The sequence below is a fragment of the Rhinatrema bivittatum genome, chromosome 1, assembly GCF_901001135.1.
Source record: "Rhinatrema bivittatum chromosome 1, aRhiBiv1.1, whole genome shotgun sequence".
In the NCBI taxonomy this organism is placed as follows: domain Eukaryota; kingdom Metazoa; phylum Chordata; class Amphibia; order Gymnophiona; family Rhinatrematidae; genus Rhinatrema; species Rhinatrema bivittatum.
This window is the reverse complement of record NC_042615.1, coordinates 507,855,627-507,881,453: the sequence shown is the minus strand read 5'-3', so window position 1 is coordinate 507,881,453 and position 25,827 is coordinate 507,855,627. Positions and strand designations below refer to the sequence as shown.

Below are 25,827 nucleotides of genomic sequence, written 5' to 3'. Positions count from 1 at the left end.
GGATCTGAATCCCTTTGTGGATAACTAATGTCCTCCTCTGTCCCATATACCCTACAAGACTGTGGCCATTGCGGGAAAGGTGTGGCATCACAGAAGATAAAGCCTTCTCATCAGCCAACGAGAGTGAAGCTTTGGACAAGCGCTCTCACTCCCAGTCTTGCTCTCATTCCCTCTTTATCAGTCTATGTCCCAATGCCCCAACTCCTCACCTAAGTGTGTGGACAGGACACTTGGTGGCACTCAGGGTCAAACAGATTCGCCGGAGGCTGTCATTCGAGAGCTTCGTATTCTGCAACATAATTTTCCTGGGACGATGGTTGGGGATCATCCAGGAGCAAAAGGTCACTGTGTCCTCCTCTGGCAGGAAGCAGATCTGTAATCTAAAGCACCAGGTCAGCAATAGGCCAGAGAATGATTTATGCATCCGGCCCAGAATATTTATAGAGCCCTGTCATTACTTACGCAGCACTAGACAATGTCACCCCTCCAAAGAGCTTATAAATTAAGTGACTTTCTCCAGGTCACACAAGGAGTGGAGGATAGAGGGTTGACAGCTCTGTGCTCTAGCCATTAGGCTATATCCCAGCCCACAAACACGAGGTCTCTGCTCTAAAGAGTTTGCAGCCTACTTTTGAGCACAGGAGAGGTTAAATGATTGGTGTAAAGTTACATGGCAAATAACAGATGGAGGTGGGATTGGAACTTGGGTCTCTGGATATCACAGCTCTATACTTCAATCAGTAATTTGGAAGACTGCATAACCTGGAATGCTCTTCTTCCGCCTCACACACAAAGGATTTGCCAGAAACAAGGTTTGCGTCTTGATAGGAAGGAGTGGGGGATAAGTAGGTACAAGACTGATTAGAACAGGGCAGCTCTTGGTCTCACCTACACATCTCCGAGCCCTGCACTGCAGAGCACTTGAACATCGTCTCTCTCTTGCCCACGGGGGAGATGCTGCTGGTGAGCTGGATGCTGGTCACACTTTGCTGTGGCGAGAGGCTGGAGCAGATGTCTCTCAAGACTGTGTTTGGAAGGTTGCTCACCTCCAGTCTGCAGAGGGAAAGACAGAGACAGAGATCAGCAAAAAAAGGGTCACTAACTAGGAACATTTATTATTTAAACTAGGAAGTCCATATTCAAAAGCCATTTAGACGGATAACTTTGCTATCCAGACTATGTCTGAATATAGATCTCTAGGAGTCCACTTCCTCACAAGATTGCTTAAAGCAGATAACGATCTTACAACATTCATGCATAGCTCTCCTGACGGATATGTCTCAAGAGACAGCTATAAAAGCAGTGCAGTTGTCATTAGTCCACTTAAATACACAGAAATAAAGGTTAACAAATACCTTATATTTTTTTTTTATTTGATAATTTTTTTCATTGAGAGACCGAACAAGAGACAGAAGGGGAAGAGTGAGAAGAGGAGGGCAAAGAACAGAAAGATGGGGATAGAGTGAAGGAGAGGGTGAGAGTCCTCAGAGGAGCTGGAAGCAATATTGTCTAACTTTTGACCTTCCCAGTTTCTACAGACACACCTCTGTCAATCTCCTCCTTTACAAGGGAGACATTTTTAGATACTCTAATTAATTATTCCTCTTAGGGCAGAGCTTCCCAAACCTGTCCTGGGGACCCCACAGCCTGTTGGGTTTTCAAAATATCCACAATGAATATGCATTAGATGAGTTTGATTATCATGGAGACTCAGTATATGCAAATTTATCTCATGTACCTTCATTGTGGATATCTTGAAAACCCGATTGGCTGTGAGGTCCCTAGGGCAGGTTTGGGAAGCCCTGTCTTACAGTAAACTGAATAGTCAACCTCCCAAGAGTGTTTTGAGGGACACAATAGAACGTGTGGTTAGAATTTGGGGCACCAAGTCTTTTTTTTCTTCAAGTCAGCACCACATGGTGGTCAGTGAGTCTGAACCGAGCGGTGCCTGAACCTCCCGCTCACAAGAGAACATGGTGGCAGAAGCAGCAGTGGTTAGGCAGCAGGCAGAAGGTGAGAAGGTAGGGATAGTAACGAGATGAAGACTGGGGAAGCTGGCTGGAGGGGGAGGGGACTGACTGTAGCTTGCTAGCTGTGAGGGGATGGCAGGTTGGCTGCAAGGGGGTTTGTTAGCTAGTTAGGGGGATGACTGGCTGGCTGGGGAGTGACTGGGGAGGAGGAGGAGGAGGATGGCTGCCTGGGGAGTAGATAAGCTGGTGAATGGTTGACTCATTGGGTTGGGGAAGGTAGGGGATGACTGAGTGGGGGTAGCTAGCTAGTAGTAAGGATAAGAGAGAGATAAATGGCAGGGTGAGAGCTTGAAATTGCTGGGGACGAGGGAAGGGTTGAGAGAGATAGACTGGTAAGGATTGGGGAAGGTGACTGAAAGAGAAAAGGAAAGGAAGAGGGAATATGGCACTCAAGCGCTCAGTGGCTTGGTTATAGCAGAGGAAAACCACACAGGAACTCTGGCTGTGCTTAAAGTGCTCTTTATTTACAGTAATCTTAAAGACACACAAGTGGCAGCAAACAACAGACACCTTGAACTCAGACAGTCTCTAAGCTTTACGTACATGCAGTTTTACCAAATGTACAGATAAGTACTCAACCAGTAAGCTGGGACTCCATCAGACTCCATCAACCAGTAAGCTGGGACTCCATCAGCTCCCCATCAGCTCCCCAGGCCCTCAGGTTTTATGCTTAGGGGTTGGACTCCTCCCTCATCCCAGGATAGCTTTAGGAGCCCAAGCTTAAGGAGGACCAGGTGGGATATCTGAGCCCGGTCCTTTAAAGAAGACTGAGGGAGACGCCTGTACACTACCTCACAGGGAGAGAGAGCGAGAGAGAGACTGATGGGGACCTGTATTCAATTGAAAGTAAATATCTGGTTTACTAAGCTTTTTTCCCTAGAGGCAGAATGGGAAAACAGCCTCAGCAAATTAGGCCCTAAAGGAGCTGCAGCAGACTTTTGAGGGGGAATTCCCCGCTCCCTTGCTTTTCACTCCAAGTTGCTGGCTAACTTTGTGGGCTGGCTCCTAGATCCATAGAAAATTTGTCAAGGCCTGGGTTAGAATGAGGGATGCTAGCTTAGATAAAATTTGTCTTGATGGAGAGAATTAAGAAAATGGCCATTTTTGAACCAACGTGAAGCTTGCTCTATCCAAAGATTTGGCCACTCTGTATAGTAGGTAAATATGGATTGCGGGTTGACTCCATGTCAACTGGAAATGCTGAGTCAGTCCTAGTTTTTCTCTCATGTTTCTATGGATTTGAGGATTCTATTTTTTTCATGACAATTTGAAATAAAAATCCATATAGATGCAATGGGGAGTAACACCAGGACTGATTCAGCCATTTCCTGATGTCCTAGAACTAGTGGGCAACCTATTTCCCTTGGCAAAAGAAATGCAAGACTTACTGTAGCAAGCGGCACTTCTTCAGTACTGGTAGCAAGTGCCTCACCTCCTCCACTCCTAGGTTGCAGCAGAAGAGGTGCAGGTTCTGAACAGCTTCACAGCACTGGATGCAGTAGGCCAGTACCAGGCAGTCACTCCTCTTCAAGGGGAACATCACGAATGAAAGATTATCCAAATCAACCATGACTTGCTTCACAAAGCTGTCCTGGTGGAGCTCATAAAGGCAGTGCAGGAGTTCCAAGTGGAAATGGGGGTCATTCATCCTTGGGGAGCAAGCTGCTTTCTGGATCCAGCTGAGAAGCTCCTCCTTTAAAATGATGGAGGAGAAGGCAGGAGATGGTGGTTGGAAAAAGACCAACTGATTCAACATTTGGTAGGAGCGGGGGTTGCTCAAGCCGAACAGAAAACGAATTGTAAAGAGAAGCTGACCATTCTCTTCCTTCAGTGTTTCTTCCACCAGCTGATTGAGCTTCATCTGGACTTGCTCACTGGAGACAAAGAAGAACATGGCTGCAAAGAACTCCTGAAATGTTACATGACCAAAGCTGTAGAGTGTTTCTACTAGGAGGTTTTGCCGGAGCACTGTGTTTAAGAAGATGGTGGAGATCTCTGTTGTCTCCAGGAAATGGGCCTCTAGATCTTCCTTTTCAAATATTACCCTCTGACTCAAAATACCATGGAGCGCCAAGGAGCCAAGTTTTTCAAAGATGCCTCTGGTAGAAGCTCGTGTTGAGTTCTCCAGGGACTGGTAGTGGTGATGCCGCAACAAGATCTGGATAAAATGCAGGAAGATCTGAGTGGTGGTATGGATGTGAGACAGCTTGCAATCTTTCTCCATTTGCTCCTTCAGGATGGTACAGACGATCCAGCATACTAGGGGCACAAAGGCACATAGTGGAATGGTGTCATTGCCTTTGATGGCCTGGTAGGCCTCAAAGGCTTGTCGGTCATTTTGGAAGAAATTATAGAAGAAGGCTTGCCTCTCTTCCTCCAGGAATCCTAGGACCTCCAAGTAGCAGTCAGCTTGGATACAGCTCTCAAGTCTGTCCAGGGCAGTGGGACGGGTGGTGATGAGCAGACTAGCGCCTGGAACCAGTTGTTTTTTCAAGATGAGACTCACAATGACCACAGCAGGATACCGTGAGGTATTGTCCGCTAACTGGATCTCTTCATCTTGAGATAGGAGAGACTTCAGCTCATCAAACCCATCCAACAGGAACAAAAGCCTTTGCGGTTGGGACAGAATTTGGTCCAGCAAGGGTTGGAGACCCTGCCAGTTGGCCAACATGAGATCATGCAAGCTAACAGGCCTCTTCTCACAGCCCAGTTCCTTGAGGTTCAGATAGAAGACATAGTCAAACCTGCCCTGGTAGAGTCGTTCTGATGCCCAGTCCAACATCATCTTACGCACAGTGTATGACTTCCCAATGCCAGCAGGACCCTGTAGGATGACTGTCAGGGGCTCCCTCCCCTTTTCAGTGTCCAGAAATGTCTCCAGGTGAGTACGGACTGAGTCCCTCTCATGGAACTTGTTCAGCATTTCCAGATGTGTCTGACCGTGGGATAACAAAGCTATTTCTTTCTCTTCAGGGCTCCGGTGCTTCTTGATGATGAGCAGGTCAATGTAGCGCTCTTCCAGGTACACCCAGTCTCCTGGGAGGGAGTTGTAGTCTTTCAACTTCTCAAACTTCTGCTTGATAGCTGCTTTGTACAGTGCCTGCCAATCTAAAGTTGAGGACAAGATCATTATTTCCCACCCAAAATCTGTATGCTTCTAGGACAACGCCATTGAAAAAAGGAGTCCTCCATTGAAAAAATATCTCCCTCCATAGAACTCTAGTTTTAAAGAAACTTTCACCATTAAAACATCCATTACAAAGAACATTCCACTTACAGAATTCCTGTTCTAAATAATATTTAACTTATAAAACTTATAGATAAAGAATATGCTAGTTATAGAATTTCAATGGAAGTGATTGCTGTTATAAAAACACTTCCCTGCTAGGGAAATCTTACACAGGTTTTAGCATTGTCTCTATTATAAAGTCATCCCCTTATATTACTCCCACTGTTTGATAATTATGCTCCAAAGTCTTCAGTCCCATACAGGGAGCTTACTTAAACATGTAGCCCTTGCTTAGATTTAGGGGATCCCTATTGTATACACTATGAGGAAAGGAACCCTAGCATTACAGCCAAAGCATATCTGAGCATGCTCTGGATTCAGTGAGTCAGAGTGAGCTTGGAGCCAGAGAAAGAAAGAGCATGAGTGCACAGAAGAAACTGCTGCACTGGCGCAGAAAGCAGACCCACTATGGAGCAGGTAAACCAACCTTCAGCTTCCTAACCGAGCATCCTAGTGCTCCTGGAGAAGATCACGCAGGACATCTAAGAGGAATCTCCCTCTGAGACAGTCTTTCTTAAGATAACACCTACATACTTGAGTAAAGGGCTGTTTTCCCATCGAGGCAAAGAGAGGAGAAACCGCCTAACCCCAAGCAGGGAGCTGGAGCAGGGAGGAGATTTTGGTCTACTAAAAAGGAATATCAGCTCGCAAAGGCAGGGACCCAGCTGAATCCTGGAAATTCTCTAATATTCCTGTGGGAGTCATAAAAGACTGTTTCAGATTATTCTAAGACATGTTCTATTGAACATGAAAGCTGCTAGTTCCACTGCTCCATACATAATATTTCTGGAACCATATTCACTGACTTTTCCTGAGAAATGTAGGCTGTACATATACATTGCCTTTGTAAACAGAGTCAGCTCAGATGGCAACCACACCAGAAGCATGGTTGGAAGCTATTCCCTAGAATGTCCCAGGATTTATATTCTGCCACAGAGGACTAGTCATCCTGCACAGTTAGTGATGCTCCAGCCTCCACACCACCTGATTGACCAAAGACATAAAGAACCCTAAACTGATGAGGTTGGTTTCGTGAGTGACGGATAACTATGGTTACAAACACTTACATATCTCTGGCTCCTTGACAGGTTTTTCTGGAGCTGCTAATCCTGAAAGAAAAACAAAGATGGCATTTCTAAAATGACTGGAAATCGCAGGGCCTGCAGTTCTAGTGGTTCCCTAACTGGGCTTGCGCCCCATGCTAGACTAAATGAAAGTGCACAGAAATCTCTTTCAAACAGAAGGCGTCTCCTGTCCCACAGAGCCCATGGGCTCTGAAGTGCTGGGAATGCTTTTTGCTGGAGCCCTGGGAGGGTTTGGCTAGCTGTCCTGCTTTATACGGGGGGCAATCCTGCGCCTTTAAAGAAATTATCCTACATCTTGTTAAAGCAAGAACAGCACACACAATTGTCCCGCTTTTAATCTGGCTGTACAAGGAAAAAGAAATTTGATTGCATTTCACATGTGACTCGCGTGGGCAGAACTAGGATTTAAAAAAAAAAAAAAAAAAAGCAGGGTAAAAATGCTGTGGTATTCTTCCCTCCCTCTCCCTGCTCTCTTTCCCCATCTCTCTTCTCTTTCCTTTCGCTCCTTTTCAGGTTCCTCCCCTTTACCAGGGGCATCATTATGTATGGGCAGATGGGGCCCTTGCCCCAAGTCTCTCCCTCTGTACCTTGAGTCCCCCGGAGCCACCTTTAAGCTTTTCTAATGTGGCTGCCCTTCACCAACTTCCTCTTTGCCCCTTTCAGATGCTTGTAATTGGCCACTCTTCCTTTCATGGCGTCATTGTTTGATTCGCATAGGACTCCATAGACCCCCCACAGTTCAAACATTTTGTCATTGAACTTTGCCAGCATGAAGGAAGAAGCCGGGCACCAGCACTGCAGAAGGAGGAGCAGCCGGTTATAAGCTTCTGACAGGGGCAACGAGGAGGGGAGGGGGAAAGCCCCCTGGCATCATTTCCACCATCTCTTCCCTTCCCTCTCCCTCCACCCTCTGGCATCATTATCATCATCATCACCTTCTTCTCTTCCCGCTCCTTCTGCCTTCCTGGCATCAGGCTTTTTGTTGGTTAGACTGGGAATGACCCATGTGAATCAATAATTATACCCTGTATGATTTACGTGAAGAATTCCCAGAAGGAGTTCATACATTGTGAGAGGGTCTGGCACCCAGGCAGCCAGTTTCTTGTGTAGCACCACCCTTGTGTGCGTGTCCTGCACAGGTGGGGCCATAAACATATTTATAAGTTCTTTGGGGCAGGGACCCTGAGTAGTTCTTCTCTGTGCCCCTTTCCCCAGGGTGTAGGATCGTTTGGCTTGGGGGGAAAGGGTTCCTTTCGGGTCCCAGTGCTGGGGTAGCTGACTTCATTTTGGTTATCCCTGAGAGAGGGGTAAACTCTCTTCTCTGTGAATGCTCCGTGCCCAAATATAGATGCTGGATGCATTGGGTTAGTGTCCACCCTTAAATTTACTGAATAAAGTAGTTGCAGATGGCACAATAAATATTGTTCTAGCACCACACTCTCTTTGCTTCTCTTATAAATTACAGTATCCACCTCTACCTGTGCAGGAATCTTTGAATGGGCAAGGGATCCTACCAACCTCCTGGGTTAGGTGAGATGGAGGTCCCAGTGGGCAGGGCAACCTTTAAGCTGGACAGGAAAACCCCTTCCAGGTGTTGCACCCGTCGGTCTCAGACAGTTTCGTATGACATGCCTCACCTCTGTTTCAGCCTTCTCCACCAGCCTCGGCAGAATGGCGTCCGTTGCATCTCCTTGCCGCATCCTCCAGCTGCTCCGGAGCGGCTCTAGCACGGCGTCCCGCCATGTTGACCTGAGGCCTCCTAGGGCGCGCACGCTCGCACGCCTCACGTCTTGTACCAGTGTTGGCGCGAACCTCGGGGGCGTCCCCCTCAAGTGACGTCACTGCTTCCCTCTTCAAAAGGTTGCCCATTTGCTGACTCTTGCCGAGTTAGCAACAGATTGGATTTGCTCTGGTCTGAAGCTGCTCTGCCGCTTCTACTGCCTGCTAGAAGCTACCTTCACCCTTCGGGGTTTACTAACTTGGGTTCCCGCTCCTCGGGGGCCCTCTGCTTATTTCCAGGTGCCTATCCTATTACAGGTACTCACTCCTCGAGGCCCTGGTTGTCTATCCTGGTGCCTGCTACATTTCTTCTACCTGCTGGAACACTACCTACATAGAAACATATAGAAACATAGAAATGACGGCAGAAGAAGACAAACGGCCCATCCAGTCTGCCCAGCAAGCTATGCACTTTTTTTTTCTCTCTCTCTCATACTTGTTACGCTTGGCTTCTAGTACTCTCTAGTTCTATTTCCCCTCCCCCCACTATCAATGTAGAGAGCAGCGCTGGAACTGCATCCAAGTGAATATCCAGTTCAATAAGAGGTAGTAACCGCCGCAATAAGCAGGCCACACCCCTGCCCCTGTCCACCCAGACTATGCAATCCACATACAGATCCTCCCTTCCTCATTCCCCCTGCCGTGGAAGCAGAGAGCTATGCGTTGAATGAGAAGTATTAGACTTTCTCCCCTGCCGTTGAAGCAAAGAGCTACGCTGGACATGCATTGAAAGTAAAGTATCTGCCCAGCTACACCTCGCTTCCCTGTGAATACAAATTTTTTTTTTCTCTTCCACATTACCTCTTGCCGTTGAAGCCCAGAGCAATGATGGAGTCTCATCAACCCTGTGCATGTACACTGAACAAGGGTATTATCTCCAGGTAGTAGCCCCCATTTCCGCGAGCCACAATAACAAACAACAAATATTGAACAAGCCTAATAATTGGCAAAACCTATAGCCTATGACCTCACTGGTAATTTTACATACTCTTACCCACCCCTGGTTTTTTTTTGTTTTTTTGTTTTGGGGTTTTTTTTGAGATGGCAGCCCTCCATCAGGTGGAACACCGACCACTGGCATCCTGCTCTGTGAATGCCTCTGTGGCTACTGCCGCTTCATGCAGTGTTCTGCAGCCTCCTTCCACCTTTGGGCTTGCGGGCCCCGGTTATTGATCCCTGCGTCTGCTACTTTTCGTGGCTGTGACAACTGCCCCCCCCCCCCCCGCCACACACAACAAGACCTTTAATTAGGGCTTTAAGGGCTGCTGCTTCTCCCTTTTACTGCAACAGGTCTGAGGCGATCTCTAGCTCAGCCTTTCTGCGCACTTCGGCGGCGGCTGTGGCAGCAGCGGCTTCCTGTTGTTCTTCTATTTTGAGCCCTTCTATCTTGAGGGCTGCTGCTTGTTCAGCATTCTGTATGCGAGCCACCCCCTCTTTATTCACGTCCTCTAGACTTGATGGATCCGCAGTGTTTATCCCATGCCCCTTTGAAGTCCTTCACAGTTTTTGTCTTCACCACTTCCTCCGGAAGGGCATTCCAGGCATCCACCACTCTCTCTGTGAAGAAATACTTCCTGACATTGGTTCTTAGTCTTCCTCCTTGGAGCCTCAGCTCGTGACCTCTGGTTCTGCTGATTTTTTTCTGATGGAAAAGGTTTGTCATTGTCTTAGGATCGTTAAAGCCTTTCAAGTATCTGAAAGTCTGAATCATATCACCCCTGCTCCTCCTTTCCTCCAGGGTGTACATATTTAGATTCTTCAATCTCTCCTCATATGTCATTTGATGAAGACCCTCCACCTTTCTGGTCACCCTTCTCTGTACCGCTTCCATCTTGTCTCTGTCTCTTTGTAGATACGGTCTCCAGAACTGAACACAGTACTCCAGGTGAGGCCTCACTAAGGACCTGTACAAGGGGATAATCACTTCCCTTTTCTTACTCGATATTCCTCTCTCTATACAGCCCAGCATTCTTCTGGCTTTTGCTATCGCTTTGTCACATTGTTTCGCAGACGTCATATCATTAGACACTATCACCCCAGGTCTCTTTCCTGCTCCGTGCTCATCAGCATTCCCTCCTCCCCATCGAATACAGTTCATTTGGATTTCCACTCCCCATATGCATGACTTTGCACTTCTTGGCATTGAATCTCAGCTGCCATATCTTCGACCACTCTTCCAGTTTCCTTAAATCCCGTCTCATTCTCTCCACTCCTTCCGGCGTGTCCACTCTTTTGCAGATCTTAGTGTCGTCCGCAAAAAGACAAATCTTACCTTCAATCCCGTCCGCAATGTCGCTCACAAAGATATTGAACAGGACCGGTCCCAACACCGATCCTTGCAGTACACCGCTTAAAACCGCTCTCTCTTCAGAGAAGGTTCCATTTACCATCACACATTGTCTTCTGTCTGTCAACCAATTTGCAATCCAGGCCACCACCTCGGCACTCACTCCTAAGACAGCTACAGAGAGTGAGTACTTCTTCTCTCAGTCTGTCCATCTGCCCATCTGCATCGGGCCCTACACCACCATTGTGGAATGGATCTCCTCTGCCGAGGATCACAGACTGTTGATACCTATCCTCTCTCTACTGCTCATTGGGAACTCTGTCTACTCAGCTATAAGGGAGTGTGTTATAACATTTGTCAGTCTGTCTCTCCTACAGTGCCTTCTTGGATATTTGCATCGGGGCCTTACACCACCTTTATGGGACGGGTCTCCTACGCCAAGGATCACAGACTGTTGCTATCTAATCCACTCTCTACCACCACCTCTGGTGAACCATACATGCTGTATAATAAAGATATATTCTCTGTGTTTGTGCATCTGAGTCTAGCCCGGTGCCACAGTTCCCTACGGGGCTCCTCCCCATGGGAGATACCATCACTGTGGTCCCTGAGAATCCACCAAACACCTAAATATCATAACAGATAGCTAACTCCATGGATTCGGCTCAGCTCATCGTGTTGCACGCCATTCCAGGCCTGGCCCAGCAGATCATCGAACAACAGAACTCGCTGGATAGCTTGACTGTGGCCTTTAATCTACTGCACTCACAGATGAATGCTTCTACTATCTCAGGTAAAGAAGAAACCCTGCCAGAAGTGAAGGTTAAGACAGTTGTACCCCTCTCCACTCCTATTCGCTTCTCAGGGGAAGCCTGGAGATACATGGGATTCCTCAGTCAATGCTGTATGCATTTTGCACTTCAACCTAACAATTTTTCCACAGCTTATGCCAAGACTACGTATATCCTGTCTTATCTGGACGGAAGAGCACTAGCTTGGGCTTCTCCGCTTTGGGAGTGTGATGACCCCATCCTGAAGGACTTTGCTGGGTTTTTGGAACTGTTCAAATCTGTATTTGATGACCCTGCCAGGTACACAATCACAGGATCCACATTGGTTCATCTACAGCAAGGTAATAAACCTTTACCAGACTTCGCCATTGAGTTTAAGATTTTGGCTTCAGAGTTAAACTGAGACTCAAGATGCCTGAAGACCCTTTTCTTTGAAAGCCTGAACTCCCGACTAAAGGATGAATTGGCAGCTCGAGAAATGCCTGAGACCTTGGAGGACCTGATGAAGTTACCCACAAGAATTGATCAGCGACTTTGGGATAAGGTTCATGAGGTTAAAGGTTCCAAGAGATCTAGCCAGGGAGAAATCCGAGTCAAGACAATACCTAAGCCTATTCAGTCTAAAGCAGTTGCTGGCAAAGAAGAACCAATGCAACTAGGCCGTAGTCACCTGACTTCTAAGGAGAGAAGAACGTGGAGAAGATTAGGCCTCTGCATGTCTTGTGGTCAAGCAGGCCATGCAGTACAAAAAAATGCCCTATCTGTCCGGGAAATGGGCAGACCTAAGTCCTGTGGGAGGACTCTTCTTAGGTCTAACTACACTTTCTCCTCCACTCTCTCTGCCAGTCTCTTTGATAAACGGACCACTTGAATTCCAGACTCTTGCCCTAGTGGACTCCAGGGCAGGAGGGAATTTTATACTGAGACGTCTAGTGGAACATCTGTGAATCCCCACTATGACTATGAAGCCTCCGCTTCTGTTATCCTCTATTCATGGGGAGCCCTTACCGGGTGAAGTAACCCTACAAACGGAACTGGTCAGCTTAAGGACTAGAGCTCTTCATACGGAATCCATTTCCTTCTTTGTGCTTGAAAAGGCTATGCATCCCTTAGTACTCGGGTTACCATGGCTACAAAAGCACATGCCTCAATTCAACTGGGCTAGACTAGAGCTTTCACATTGGGACTCAGATTGTCATAGCAAATGCCTGAAGGAGGTTTCACCACTACCCTGTATGCTTACAATTCCGTTGATGCCTGGGTTACCACCTCAATATGCATTGTTTCAAGATGTGTTCTCTAAAGAAGCCGCTGATATCCTTCCGCCACACAGCTCTTATGACTGTGCGATCAATTTGAAACCGAATACCGAACTATCCAAGGGAAGAGTTTACCCCCTCTCGGTGGTGGAGAATAAAGTGATGTCGGAATACATCCAAGAAAATCTACAAAAAGGTTTCATAAGACCATCCAAGTCTCCTGCAGGAGCAGGGTTTTTCTTTGTGGGGAAGAAGGATGGTACCTTACTTCCATGCATTGATTATCGTGGTCTAAACGAGATCACGGTCAAAGACCGCTATCCCTTACCACTCATCTCTGAGCTGTTTGACCGCCTACAAGGGGCTAAGATCTTCTCCAAGCTGGATCTTAAAGGAGCGTATAACCTTGTCTGTATTCGTTCAGGTGACGAATGGAAGACAGCTTTTAACACCTTTGAGTATTTGGTGATGCCCTTCGGCTTATGTAACGCTCCAGCTGTCTTCCAAAACATGATGAACGACATCCTGCGCAACCTACTCTACCAATGTGTCGTTGTCTATTTGGACGACATCCTGATCTTCTCTCAAGATCTGAATACCCACATTATGGATGCCAAGAGAGTGTTACAAAGACTGCGGGAGAACCGTCTATATGCTAAGCTGTCCAAATGCGAATTCCACAAGGAATCTGTACCGTTCCTTGGGTACATAGTGTCTAACAAGGGGTTCCAGATGGACCCACAAAAGCTGGAGAGCATTCAGAAATGGTCCCAACCTACTGGTCTAAAAGCTCTCAGAAGGTTTCTGGGATTCATAAATTACTATAAAACCTTCATTAAAAATGATTCCTCACTAACTGTGCCTTTAACAGCTCTGACAAAGAAGGGTGCCAATGTTGCCAATTGGTCTATAGAGGCTGCCACCACTTTCCAAAAGCTGAAAGACGCTTTCTCCAGCAAGCCATGTCTCCATCACCCGGATTCTACATGCTCCTTTATTGTCAAGGTGGATGCCTCTGATGTTGGTGTAGGGGCTGTATTAAGTCAAACCAGTGACTCCAAGATCCTGCGGCCATGTTCCTTCTTCTCTAGACGATTCACACCGGCTGAGAGGAACTATGGAGTCAGAGACAAAGAATTTTTGGCAATAAAGATGGCGTTCGAAGAGTGGAGACCCTGGCTTGAGGGTGCTCAACACCAGATTACGGTTTTTACTGACCATAAAAACCTAGAATACCTTTGTTACGCCTAGCGCCTCAACCATAGACAGGTGAGGTGGTCCCTGTTCTTTAACAGGTTTGATTTCATCTTGAAGTACCAACCTGGAAATAAAAACGTCAGAGCGGATGCCCTATCTCGCTCCTTCTTATCTGAGGATGTGCCTGATGCTCTGCAACACATTATTTAACCTGAGAGAGTCCTTCTTTCAGCCACTCACCCAGTACCTACGGGCAAGACGATTGTGCCTGCCAACCTCTGGAAGAAAGTACTAGCATGGGCTCTTGATTCTAAATTGACTGGACAACCCAGTCAATGGAGAACCCTGGCAAAGCTGCAAAAATTCTACTGGTGGCCGTCTATGAGAGAGGACGCCTTCGCTTATGTAGCAGCCTGTACCAACTGTGCCAGACAAAAGCCTCCACCCGGTTGTCCTTGGGGCCAACTACAACCTTTACTCATACCAGATGAGCCCTGGACTCACATCGCCACAGACTTCGTGGTGGACTTACCCCTCTCTGGGTGCAACAACACTATCTGGGTAACGGTGGACAGATTCTCAAAAATGGCTCACTTTGTGGTGCTTCCTGGCTTACCATCTGCCAGTGAACTTGCAAAGCTCTTCATCAGCCACATATTCCGCCTGCACAGAATATCAAAGCACATCGTCTCAGACAGAGGCATACAATTCATAGCCACATTCTGGAAGGCTCTTTGCAAGAAGTTTGATATCACTCTCGACTTCACTTCGTCTTACCATCTGCAATCCAACGGCCAAACTGAGAGGATGAACAGCACCCTCAAATGGTTCCTCAGAGCCTATGTCTCTTCACGCCAGAACAATTGGGCTGAACTTCTACCGTGGGCTGAGTTTTCCATCAACTCTCATCCAGCAACATCTACTGGATCAACACCATTCGAAGTGGTATATGGATGACTACCTTTGCCACTTCCGCTTTCAGTGTCATCCCCAGCAGCACAAGCCACTGCCAATGAAATTCAACAACTTTGGAAGAAGACAAAGGAGATGCTCATCAAAGCTGGAATTCTAGCAAAATGAGACTATGGCATGCAAGGCATGGCTCCTGAACTTAAGCCTGGTGATAAGGTCTGGTTGTCTACAAAGCACCTTAGATTGAAGTTGCCCTCTGCTCACTTCTCTCCACGCTATGTCGGACCATTCCCCATCCTCCGACGTCTGGGCAATCTCTCCTACAGTCTCAAACTTCCTCCAGCAATTAAGATCCATAACAGGTTTCACGTCTCATTACTGAAACCGCTCATACTCAACAAATTCAGCACCAAGACATCAGATCCCCATCCTGTTGATACAGAAGAGGACCTCGAGTACAAAGTAGACGCTATACTTGATGTACGGAAGAGAGGCAGAGTATGGGAATACTTCCTGTCATGGGAGCGATGACAGATTGCTAACTCCCTAGCAAGGTTGGTAACAGAGTGAAGCTGATGGAATGCTGCAGTAAGTTTCTCCAAGGTTTCTTGCTGTTCTGAGATGCATTGAGCCAGGCCCGGTATAGCCTGCAAAGCCGAGAAGTGTGCCGGGTCCATGGTGTTACTGACATCCCATACCTTAAGCTGGATTCCCAGGAGTACTGCTTCTCCAATTTAAAGCCGGATCCACTGGAGTTAGCAATCTGTTATGCTTCGACTCCTGAGGAAGGAGGAGTTAGCAATCTGTTATGCTTCGACTCCTGAGGAAGGGAGGAGTTAGCAATCTGTTATGATCTACTCCTCAAGAAGGGAGGAGTTAGCAATCTGTAATGAATCTGCTCCTGTGGAAGGAGTAGTTAGCAATCTGATATGCTCAGCTCCTGTAGAGGGAGTAGTAAACAATCTGTTAGGGTTTAGACTGCGGAGTAGCAATCTGTTATGAATCTGTTGCTGAATACTCCTGATGGAGAAGGAGTAGCAATCTGTTATGAATCTGTTGCTGAATACTCCTGATGGAGAAGGAGTAGCAATCTGTTACCAACGGAGTGCTTGGAAAAGTGTGGAGCATAGTGATTTGCCTTTTTTGTGAACTTTATGGTCATCTCTGTTGAGGGTTAGGACATGTGTTATGGATGGCGCAATGGTGTGGTTTATTGAACTAGGGATTTCTCAGGATGAAGGATGATAGTGGGTTGCTTTAGATGTGAGCTAATGGATTGTGTTGTGATCTAGGATGGGAGTGACAAGTTTTATTGTGCAATTGTGGATTTGAGGAGATTGGAGATGATGGGCTCAATTGCTATGATTTAGTATGTTTTTATGATTTTGGGTTTGTTGTAAACTACTTTGAGGTTTTTGATTTAATTTGATGTTTTATTCTCCATTTTTTCAAAACTAGTTTGAATAAAGCAGCTTACAAAGAATAAAGATACAAATATAGAGAATAAAATCAACAATACAATAAGTAAGATATATATACACACATGACTAAAATCTTCAAAAACCAACTAATCTGATTAAACATCTATTTCCTGCCTTGAAGCAAATCAGTCTTGAGCAGAAAAATGGTTCTTTTAGTTTTTTAAGGGTGTCCATTTTATTTGAATTATCAAATAATTGAAATTTATGTAATTAAAAGCAGGTAATTACATATAATGAGAAATTACTTCTTACCTGATTAATTTCCTTTTCTTTATTATAGACAGATGAATCCAGAACTAGTGAGTTAAGCACCTCTACCAGCAGATGGAGACAGAGCAAAGCTGACATCACAGTACACATTCCCTTGTAGTGACATCAGCCCGCCAGAATTCTCTGCAAAAGCCAACTGTGGACAGACTAACAAAAACTTTATTAACAACAGATAACCATTCCAGTACTCAGTCAACAGGACACACTGAGCTCAGACAAAGAATGTATTCACACTAGTCTAGGGACTGGGTTAACACTTACCAGTAATCCCTGGAGCACATAATCAGGCAGGAGGACCATAGCACAGTTATTCGGCAGCCAAGGCCAGGAAGCTGGATTCATCTATCTATCCTAAAGAAAAGGAAATTACCAGGTAAGTAGTAATTTCTCATTTCTTAGTGTCTAGACAAGCTACTCCTGAATAGGGCGGGAGGCTGCCCATGGTCCAGTCAAAACTGTATGTGCAAAGGCTGTGTCCTCCCGGGCCTACACATCCAGACGATAATACCTGGAAAAGGTGTTTATTTTATTTATTTATTTATTTGTTTTTCTATACCGTGTTCAATCTGGAATATCGCATCGGTTTACAGTGTAACTAAGGTTTTTAGGAGGACGGGGAGGATGGGGAGGACGGGGGGGGACGGGTGCTACTTATTATACATTGAAGCTTTATAATACATTGAACTTTATAATATTTTACCTTGTATTTCAACTGAACAATGGGGCAATAGTGTGTTCTGTAGTGTAAAGCATCTAACATTCTAACAACATGGTATGTGATGACTTCAAGATTTCGTACATTATTTTTAAATGAGAGTGGGGGAGCAGTGTAGGGGGAGCAGTATGTCATGCAAGGAGTTGTACAAGGTATTTTACAGTATAGCATCATACATTATGGTAAATTACAGTACACCAACATAAATCGTGGTGAATATCACTTCTCATTAGGCTGTGATGTAACTTGTAATTGTACTTAAAAGTCATTAGGTAGTGGTATATCTTGTATCTGTGCATACATTAGAACAAACTATAACTTATGTTTATTTAATAGAGGAGAGTCAAAGTTGTTTCTCTTGGCTGGAATGGAGTAGCATAGGGAAACAACGATTTTTTCATTGCATTGCATTGCTACTATGAATGTCATAGTGATATTTGTGAAGGTATAAGAGTTCAAGGGATAGCATGGTGGCATTTCGGGTAGGGGAGGGGTAGGACTGTGTTGTGTAAGTGAAGTATTGTAGGGGGGGTCAGGATGTCTTGAGGGGGAGAGATGGATGGTGTTATGGGAGGTATGCAGGGGGGTGGGTGGGGTGGGGTGGTCGGTGGGTCTGCAGGGGGGGGGAGTGGTCTTCTAGGTTGGATGGTAGATAGGAAATTAGTTAGCTGATGGGAAGGCTTTTTGGAAATGCCATGTCTTGAGGGTTTTTTTTAAGGATTGAGTTGTAGGGTCCATTCTTAGTTGCATTGGCAGGTTGTTCCAGAGCGAGGGACCGGACATGGTTTGTTGCGTCTGTCGCTGCTTGATGCCCTCACTCGGCCCTCTTTATCTCTGTGGCGACTCCCTCTGGGTCTGATGGACGGTTAGCTGCCGTGGTGTCTTCTTGCCATCTCCCTCCGGCGTCCCTGGACCGGCTCAACGCTACGGATCCGCCATGTTCCTGATGACGTAGGATGCGCGCACGCTCTGATTAATGTTCCAGCAAGGGCGCAAACCTCGGGGGCGTCCCCCTGAGATGACGTCATCTGCTTCCAATATAAAAGGTCTCAGTATTCGCTAAACTAATCGAGTTAGCAAAGGGGGATTGCTTTCTGCCTCATCAGACTTACCAGGGGTACCCGCTCCTCGGGGGCCTCGCTCTCTTTTCTTTATTTCAGATTGCCGATAGGAACCGGTACTCACTCCTCGAGGGCCCATGTTCCTGAACACTCTGAAGATTCTCTACTGCCTGGAAGCTATCGCAGATACAGATATTTGTGAGTTACCATCACTCTCTCAGAGCTTTCCCTGGACACAGATACTCGCTCCTCAAGGGCCTAACCCTTTCCAGCTACTGAGCTTCCTAAAGACCTTATGTGAGTTTTGTGTTCCAGTTCTGGCTGTGAACCCAGCATCCCCTGTCTACTCACTATCTATAGTTTCTCTACAGCTCAGCAACCCTGGGATCGTTGTTCCAGTACCTGAGGGACTTCAGCGCTGCCGGGCATATCAGCTCACTATTGCCACCTCTGGTGGTTCTACTAACCTGTCTAATAAAAGAATTATCTGTGTCTGTCTCCGTACTCAAGCCTAGCCGGTGGTCCCTCTCAGGATAGCCTCCTGGGGGCGCAGTCATCTGCCATCAGCCCAAGGATCCACCTATCTACATTCCTCTACAGCTGAGTGCCCTCTACAAGCACTCCGCTGGTAACAGATTGCTACTCCTTCTCCATCAGGAGTATTCAGCAACAGATTCATAACAGATTGCTACTCTGCAGTCTAAACTCTCACAGATTGTTTACTACTCCCTCTACAGGAGCTGAGCATATCAGATTGCTAACTCCTCCCTCCACAGGAGCAGATTCATTACAGATTGCTAAATCCTCCCTTCTTGAGGAGTAGATCATAACAGTTTGCTAACTCCTCCCTTCCTCAGGAGTCAAAGCATAACAGATTGCTAACTCCTCCCTTCCTCAGGAGTCGAAGCATAACAGATTGCTAACTCCTCCCTTCCTCAGGAGTCGAAGCATAACAGATTGCTAACTCCTCCCTTCCTCAGGAGTCGAAGCATAACATGGTTAGGGCACGTTCTCGTGTTGAGGTCAGGTGAGTGGATTTTGGAGAAGGTAAGGAGGACAACGTTGCAGCTCAGCAAATGTCGACGGGAGATGATAATCTAACCTCCGCCCATGATACTGCCTGAGCCCTAGTGGAATAAGCCTTAACCTGATTTGGCAACAGCTGCTTGGCATCCAGATATGTAGCTGTGACTACCTCCTTAATTCAGTGAACTATTGTAGCCCGCGAAGCCGGCTTTCCCCGTTTACCACCACCATGGAAGACAAACAGGTGATCTGTCTTCCTGAGGGGTTTAGAAACTTCCAGATGATATGTTTCTTAAAATCCAAGGATCGCAACAGGCGATATTCTTCTGCATCTCTTTCTCTATGCAGAGATCACAGGGAAATGGACTGATTCAAGTACAAATCTGAGACCACTTTTGGCAAAAAGGAAGGAACACTATGCAACTGTGACCCTCGGAGTCACACGAAGAAACAGCTCCTGGCAAGACAAGGCCTGCAGCTCAGATACTCTACATGGAGAACAAATCATCACAAGAAATACCATTTTTCAAGGTCAGTAACCACAAAGAAATGTTAGGCATCAATTGAAATGTAGGACCTGCTAAAAAATCCAAAATCAGATTGAGATTCCACAAGGGCACTGGTAACCACAAGGAAGGACGGAGATGTTTCACTCCTTTTAAGAAACGGGCCACATCTGGATGAGCCGACAAGGGTTTAACAATCACCTGACCCTGAAACAGGCAAGAGCCGCTTACCTGTACTTTTAATGAATTAAGGGCCAATCCTTTATTCAAACCATCCTGCAAAAATTCCAAAACAATCAGAATCTGAATCAAACAAGGAAGAACCCCTCGATCTTCACACCAAACCTCAAAACCCTCATCAAACCTGCACATAGGCTAGGAAGGCTAGGAAGGGGAGAATTTTCTAGCTTGTAGCAAGGTGGCAATCACCGCAGCAGAATATCCATGCTTCAGCAATCGAGCCCTCTCAAGGACCATACCAAAAGACAAATCAAGTTAGATCTTCGTGAAGAACAGGCCCCTGTTGCAACAGATCCCTGTGCACTGGGAACTGAAGAGGGGAAGTCTACCAAGAACCTTCGCAGATCCACATACCATGGTCTCCTGGGCCAGGCTGGTGCCACCAGAAGCACCATTGCTCTGTGACTCTTGACTCTCCAAACCATTCTGCCCAACATGGGCCATGGAGAAAAGGCATACAGCAGTTTTCCTCTGGCCATTCCTGCACGAGAGCATCAATACCCAAAGACTTTGGATCTCTCCTGCGACTGAAGAATCGAGGAACCTTCACATGGCAAAAAGTCACCAGCAGGTCCAGAAATGGCAGAACCTAGCGATCAACTATTAGCTGAAACGCCTCATCTAACAATTCCCATTTTCCTCTATCCAGACTCTGCTTGCTGAGAAAGTCTGCTCTTATACTGTCTTTTCCTGCAACGTGTGAAGCTGAGATCTCCTGAAGATGCACTTCCGCCCATTTCATAAGTTGGTCTATTTCCTGCAACACTTACCGGCTCTTGATTCCTCCCAACTGATTGATGTAGGCCACTGTCATCACATTGTCTGACATTATCCAGACAGCTCAACACTGCAACCTGTCGCTGAACTGCAAGCATGCCAACCGGTCCGCCCAGGCTTCCAGCCAATTGATGTTCCAGAGAGACTCTTCTGCAATCTGCTATGACCGTCAGCCGCGGGCAGCCACAACTGACCCAACTCATGTCCTGCCATGCTTGGCCCTCTACTCCGGGTGAGCTTGCGGCCCTGGTCAGCCACTGTCACCGCATTGTCCCTAGTCCTCCTTGCTCCATGTAGCGGATGGGACGCTGCCGACCCACGCTCCGACTTCAGACTTCCCTAGGTGTGCACGCGCGCGCGCCATCGGGTCTTCTTTTAAAGGGCCAATGGCGGGAACTCCCGGGCCATCCCTGACTGATGACATCATTACTCGGAGATATTTAAGCACCTCCTTTGGCCTACGCAAACTGACTTGGCAACAAGTTCCTTGAGCTCTCTTATGCTTGTTCCTGTTCTCCAGACCAGCGGTTCCTGCCTCGGATCTCTACTCTCTGCACTGGACTCTGGCTCGGGTACCCGCTCCTTGGGGGCCTGCTTTGCTTCCCTGAGACTCCGTCTCCATGCTTCCCCACTCCTCAGGGTAGCCCCTGTGCTCCTTACCAGAGATCCTGCCTCTCACTTCCCTGCTCCTTGGGGCAGCCTCAGCATTACTTCATCAGAGTTCTGCCATTTCTATGCTTACCCGCTCCTCAGGGCAGCCTCAATGTCACTTCACCAAAGACTCTAACTCTATGCTTCCCTGCTCCTCGGGGCAGCCACTACGTCAATACAACAGAGACTCTGACCCTATGCTCCCCTGCTCCCCGGGACAGCCACAATGCTACTTTACCAGATACTCTGCTCCTACACTTCCCCGCTCCTCAGGGCAGCCTCTATGTCACTATACCAGAGACTCAGTGGCTATGCCTTTCCCACTCCTCGGGGCAGTCTCTGCATCACTGCACCAGAGATTCTGGCTCCGCGCTCCCCATTCCTCGGGGCCTGCCCAGTGCACCTCTGCATCGGAGATCCTTCCTCTGGTACATTCTATCTCCAGACCTGCTAAGTACTGCGATTCCTCTGAACTGTGTCACTCTGTTCCTGCTCCTTGGGGTGCCTCGCAGTATAACTTCAGCACAGGCACCTGCGATCACATGGTAGTGACGCAAGACATTTCCCTCTCATCTTAATTACAGTTGTGTCCCTGCTGCCCCTGTTCTAGCTGGCCTCGCCTCCCGATGGTGGGAACCTGTGGGGTCCTGCCCCTCAGGTAGCATCAACCTCCATCTCGGGCCAAGGGTCTACGAAACCCACAAAATCTAACATACTCCAGTACCCCTGCACTGTCAGCTCCTGACAGTGAGATCCCCAGTCTTGGAGGCTCGCATCTGTTGTGAGTTCCAGCCAGTCCAGTGAACTCAGGAAAACCCCTTTCCTTAGACATCCACTTTTAACCACCACTGCCGTTGAGTGCAAATCTCCATCGGCAAGTAGAGCCAAATCAAACAGTCTTGAGACTGTGGGCTCCAACGAGACAGCAGAGTGCACTGAAGAAGATGCATATGTGCCCTCGCCCATGGCACCACCTCCATGGTGGCTGCCATCAATCCAAGCACCTGTAGATAGGAATACACTGTTGGGCGTCAGTAGAGGCATAGCTTCTAAATACGGCTCTCTGGCAGGAAAATCGTGCACTGTTCTGTGTTGAACCAAACATTGAGATACTCTAGCGACTGAGCTGGCCGGACATTGCTCTTGGCCAGGTTCATGACCCAACCTAACTCCTGAAACAACTCATCTTGCATGAGACCCGGAGGCTCTCTTCCAGTCTCTTGACCTGAATCAGCCAGTCATCGATGAACGGATGTACTAGAATCCTATCCTTTCTCATCTCCATCGCCACCACTACCATGACCTTGAAAAAAGTTCTGGGTGTGGAGGCTAAACCAAAAGGAAGAGCTTGAATCTGATAATGATGCCCCAAAACCATGAAATGCAGAAATTTGTGATGCTCTAGTTAGATGGGAATATGCAGGTATGCCTCAGACAAATCTAGATACATCAGGAACTCCCCTGACTGTACTGCCATTATCTCTGAGCACAAGGTTTCCATATGAAAATGAGTCACATGCAAATGAAGGTTGACTCCTTTGAAATCCAGGAAATGCAAAATGAGCCCTCCTTGGCTACAAAGAAATAAATTGAATATCAGCCCGTATTTTCTTGAGACATGGGAACTGGAACCACAGCCTGCAGGCTGAGAAGTCTTGATAATATCCACTCCACTGCCTGTCTCTTCTGCGGAGAATTGCAGGGAAACACCATGAACATGTCCGAGGAACACTGCGAAACTCCACCACATAGCCATCTCATATCACCTCCAAAACCCACTAGTCTGTAGTGATCTCGACCCACCTCCGATAAAAAAGAGAGAGGTGACCTCCTATCTCCTGTTCCCGGAAGTGGGTCGGCACATCTTCATTGGGAAGCTTAGGGTGCTCCATTACCCAAGCCTATTCTCCGTCTGGGCTGCCTGGGTCAAATGTATTGAGATCTACCCAAAGGTCGAGTCCTCTAAAAGGCCACTCCTCTGTAGGGTCGAAAACGTCAGAATCCTATAATATGACCTCTCGAGCTGAAGGATTGGGGCACTTGTTTCTTATCCTCTGGCAATTGAAGAACCGGGGACTTATCCCACTAATTGGCCATTTTCTGCAGCTCGCTCCCAATCAAGAGTGAGTCTTTAAAGGGAAACTTTGTAAGGTTAGACTGAGGTTGTATTGGCTGACCAATTTCTCAGCCATAGCTGATGCCTAGCCACAACTACCGAAGCCATCCCTCTGGTCGAAATACAGACCAAATTGCAGCCCGCATCTGCCAAAAAGACGGCTGCTGGTTCTATCACTGCCCTGGAACTTAAACCAGACTCATCGACCTCTTGAGAGAGCAGCAAACAAGAGCAAGCCACCAGGGACTAACAAGAAGCTATCTGCAAGGTCATTGCCATTGCCTCAAAGGCCTGCTTAAAAATAGCCTCGATTCTTCTATCCTGTGCATCCTTCAAAACCACTCCCCCTTCAACGGGAATAGTCATCTGTTTGGTAATGGCACAGAAAATGCAATTGCTCTCTCGCAACCAGATCCAGGGGTTACAGTCCATACAAGACTCGTCTTCCTTTAAAATTTTCTTCTGGGGCGCCCCAATCAAGATTAATTAATTCTTGAATAGCCTCCATAATAGGAAAGAAACATGAGGCTTTGTGCAAGGAAACCAGAATAGGATTTTCTTTGGCTCAGACATGGATTCAGCCCCAGGTACTCCCAGCATCTTTAATGTCTGGGAAATGAGATCCGATAACTCATCTTTATGAAAGAATCGCAACATAGTTCTATAAGGTTCCAATCCCAGAGCAATCTCCCCATCCTTCAGGGAGTAAGGATCGGTCTCCTCATCAGTCCTGTCTGGATCCTTATTGGGAAAACTAGCTCCAGGTATACAACGACGCTTACCTGCAGCACCAGGCGTGTGGGATTTCACTGTTGGCCAGGGCCGAGGACTGTGCCTGAAGAAAAGACTGCAGTCCTTGAAAAAATTCCAGCCAAGAAAAGGCTGAAGGATCCATGCCAATGCCCAGGGGGTAGGTGTCTTGTGCCCACTGAACTACCTTCCCCTGCTGACGAACCAGTTCGGGGAGTCCCAGGATCAGGCGACCCTTCTGGTAGCTCTTTCTCCATTCTTGCACCAGACTGGGAAGAAGTGGGCTTTAGTAAAATCAAAGAGGAGGAATTCTTCCCGAGCCCCCAAACAGAGCTGACACAAGTTAGAAGGAATGCCAGGCTGAGATGCTCGAATGTGACATAGGGCAAGGCGCTTAAGTGTCTTCGCTATAGGCGCCATCAGATAAGGCGCACCACACTGTGCCGAAATAAGCATCCATCTTGAGCTCCGAAAGGTCAATCAGGGAATGACGTAAACAAGTGCATACGTGCATATGTGCATAAAATAGGGCATGTGTGTGCACGCATAAAATGGGTGCCCTGGTAGGTGCTTCTTTTTTTTATTTTTTTCAAAATACTTTATATTGAAAGAGAAAGAGAGACTTAATTAAACAACAGGACTGAGGCCCCAATTCTCCCAGACATAAAAAGAAAATACAAAGAGCCAACAGGCCAAATATTAGAAACATATCAAGCTAAAAAGGCTTCTCGAAAAGTGCAGTAATATAGCATTAACCCAGAACGAACAATGACGAAAATATACACATGGCAGGGAACAACGTTAAACAAGTATTAAAGACATTCCCTTTCTCTGTTCTAAGTTTCTTTCCCACAGAACATACCACACCCCATCAGCTCAGCAAACAACATTCACACACACACACTCACCATACACACCACAACACACAACCCAAAACCCCAACCAACTGCTACTCCTCAGGATCTCCAAACTTTAGTCCTAGGGATCCAGCCCTTTCCCACCCCCACCCCCATACATCAGTTAAGATACGAGAAGAGAAAGATAACAAAAGAAAAATATGCAGAAAAAAGCAGGAATAAACCCCACACAGTGGATATCATCCCTTTATAAAAAAATATAAATCAGTAAGATCCAGCCCACTCCCGGTAGGCACTTGTATGCGCTTAATTAACCACTGAACTAGGCACCCAGCTAGGCACTCAACTAGGCGCACAACCAAACACATAACAGGCTGCACAGTTGGGTGAACAAGGCACAATCCGGCGGAACTGAAGAGGGCAGTATGCGGCGCACAAAAAGCATGTGAAGGCACTGCTGCAGCCTACCATGTGGCAAACCAACTGAGCCTCGGAGCGGGGCCTAGCTGCAAGGGCTGCTCAACTCGCCAGGCTACACACCCCCCACCCCCAACTCCCATACACCACTGGAGGTGGGAACAGCAGTCAGATCGCTCGCCAAGCACGGAGACCAGGTGGGAGGAAAGGAATCACTTCTCAACTCCCCTGCTCTTCTTAGAACTTTTTTTTTAAACTTTACCTGAGCTCAGCCCATCCCAGCCAAGTACAAGCACGGTCTCCAGCTTCCTGAACCCGCTTGCCTTTC

General features: G+C 47.1%; 1 protein-coding gene across 1 annotated transcript in view; it reads right to left on the bottom strand.

Annotated features, from left to right (window-relative positions):
* LOC115098272 (NACHT, LRR and PYD domains-containing protein 3-like) overlaps positions 1–25,827 on the bottom strand; it is a 45,197-nt gene that overhangs the window by 5,283 nt on the left and 14,087 nt on the right. Inside the window, exons 3-6 of the mRNA XM_029614780.1 lie at positions 6,390–6,431; positions 3,419–5,141; positions 889–1,053; positions 210–380 (exon numbers count right to left, since the gene is read on the bottom strand). Of these exons, the coding sequence (XP_029470640.1) occupies positions 210–380; positions 889–1,053; positions 3,419–5,141; positions 6,390–6,431 (2,101 nt within the window). The remainder of the gene's footprint in view (positions 1–209; positions 381–888; positions 1,054–3,418; positions 5,142–6,389; positions 6,432–25,827) is intronic.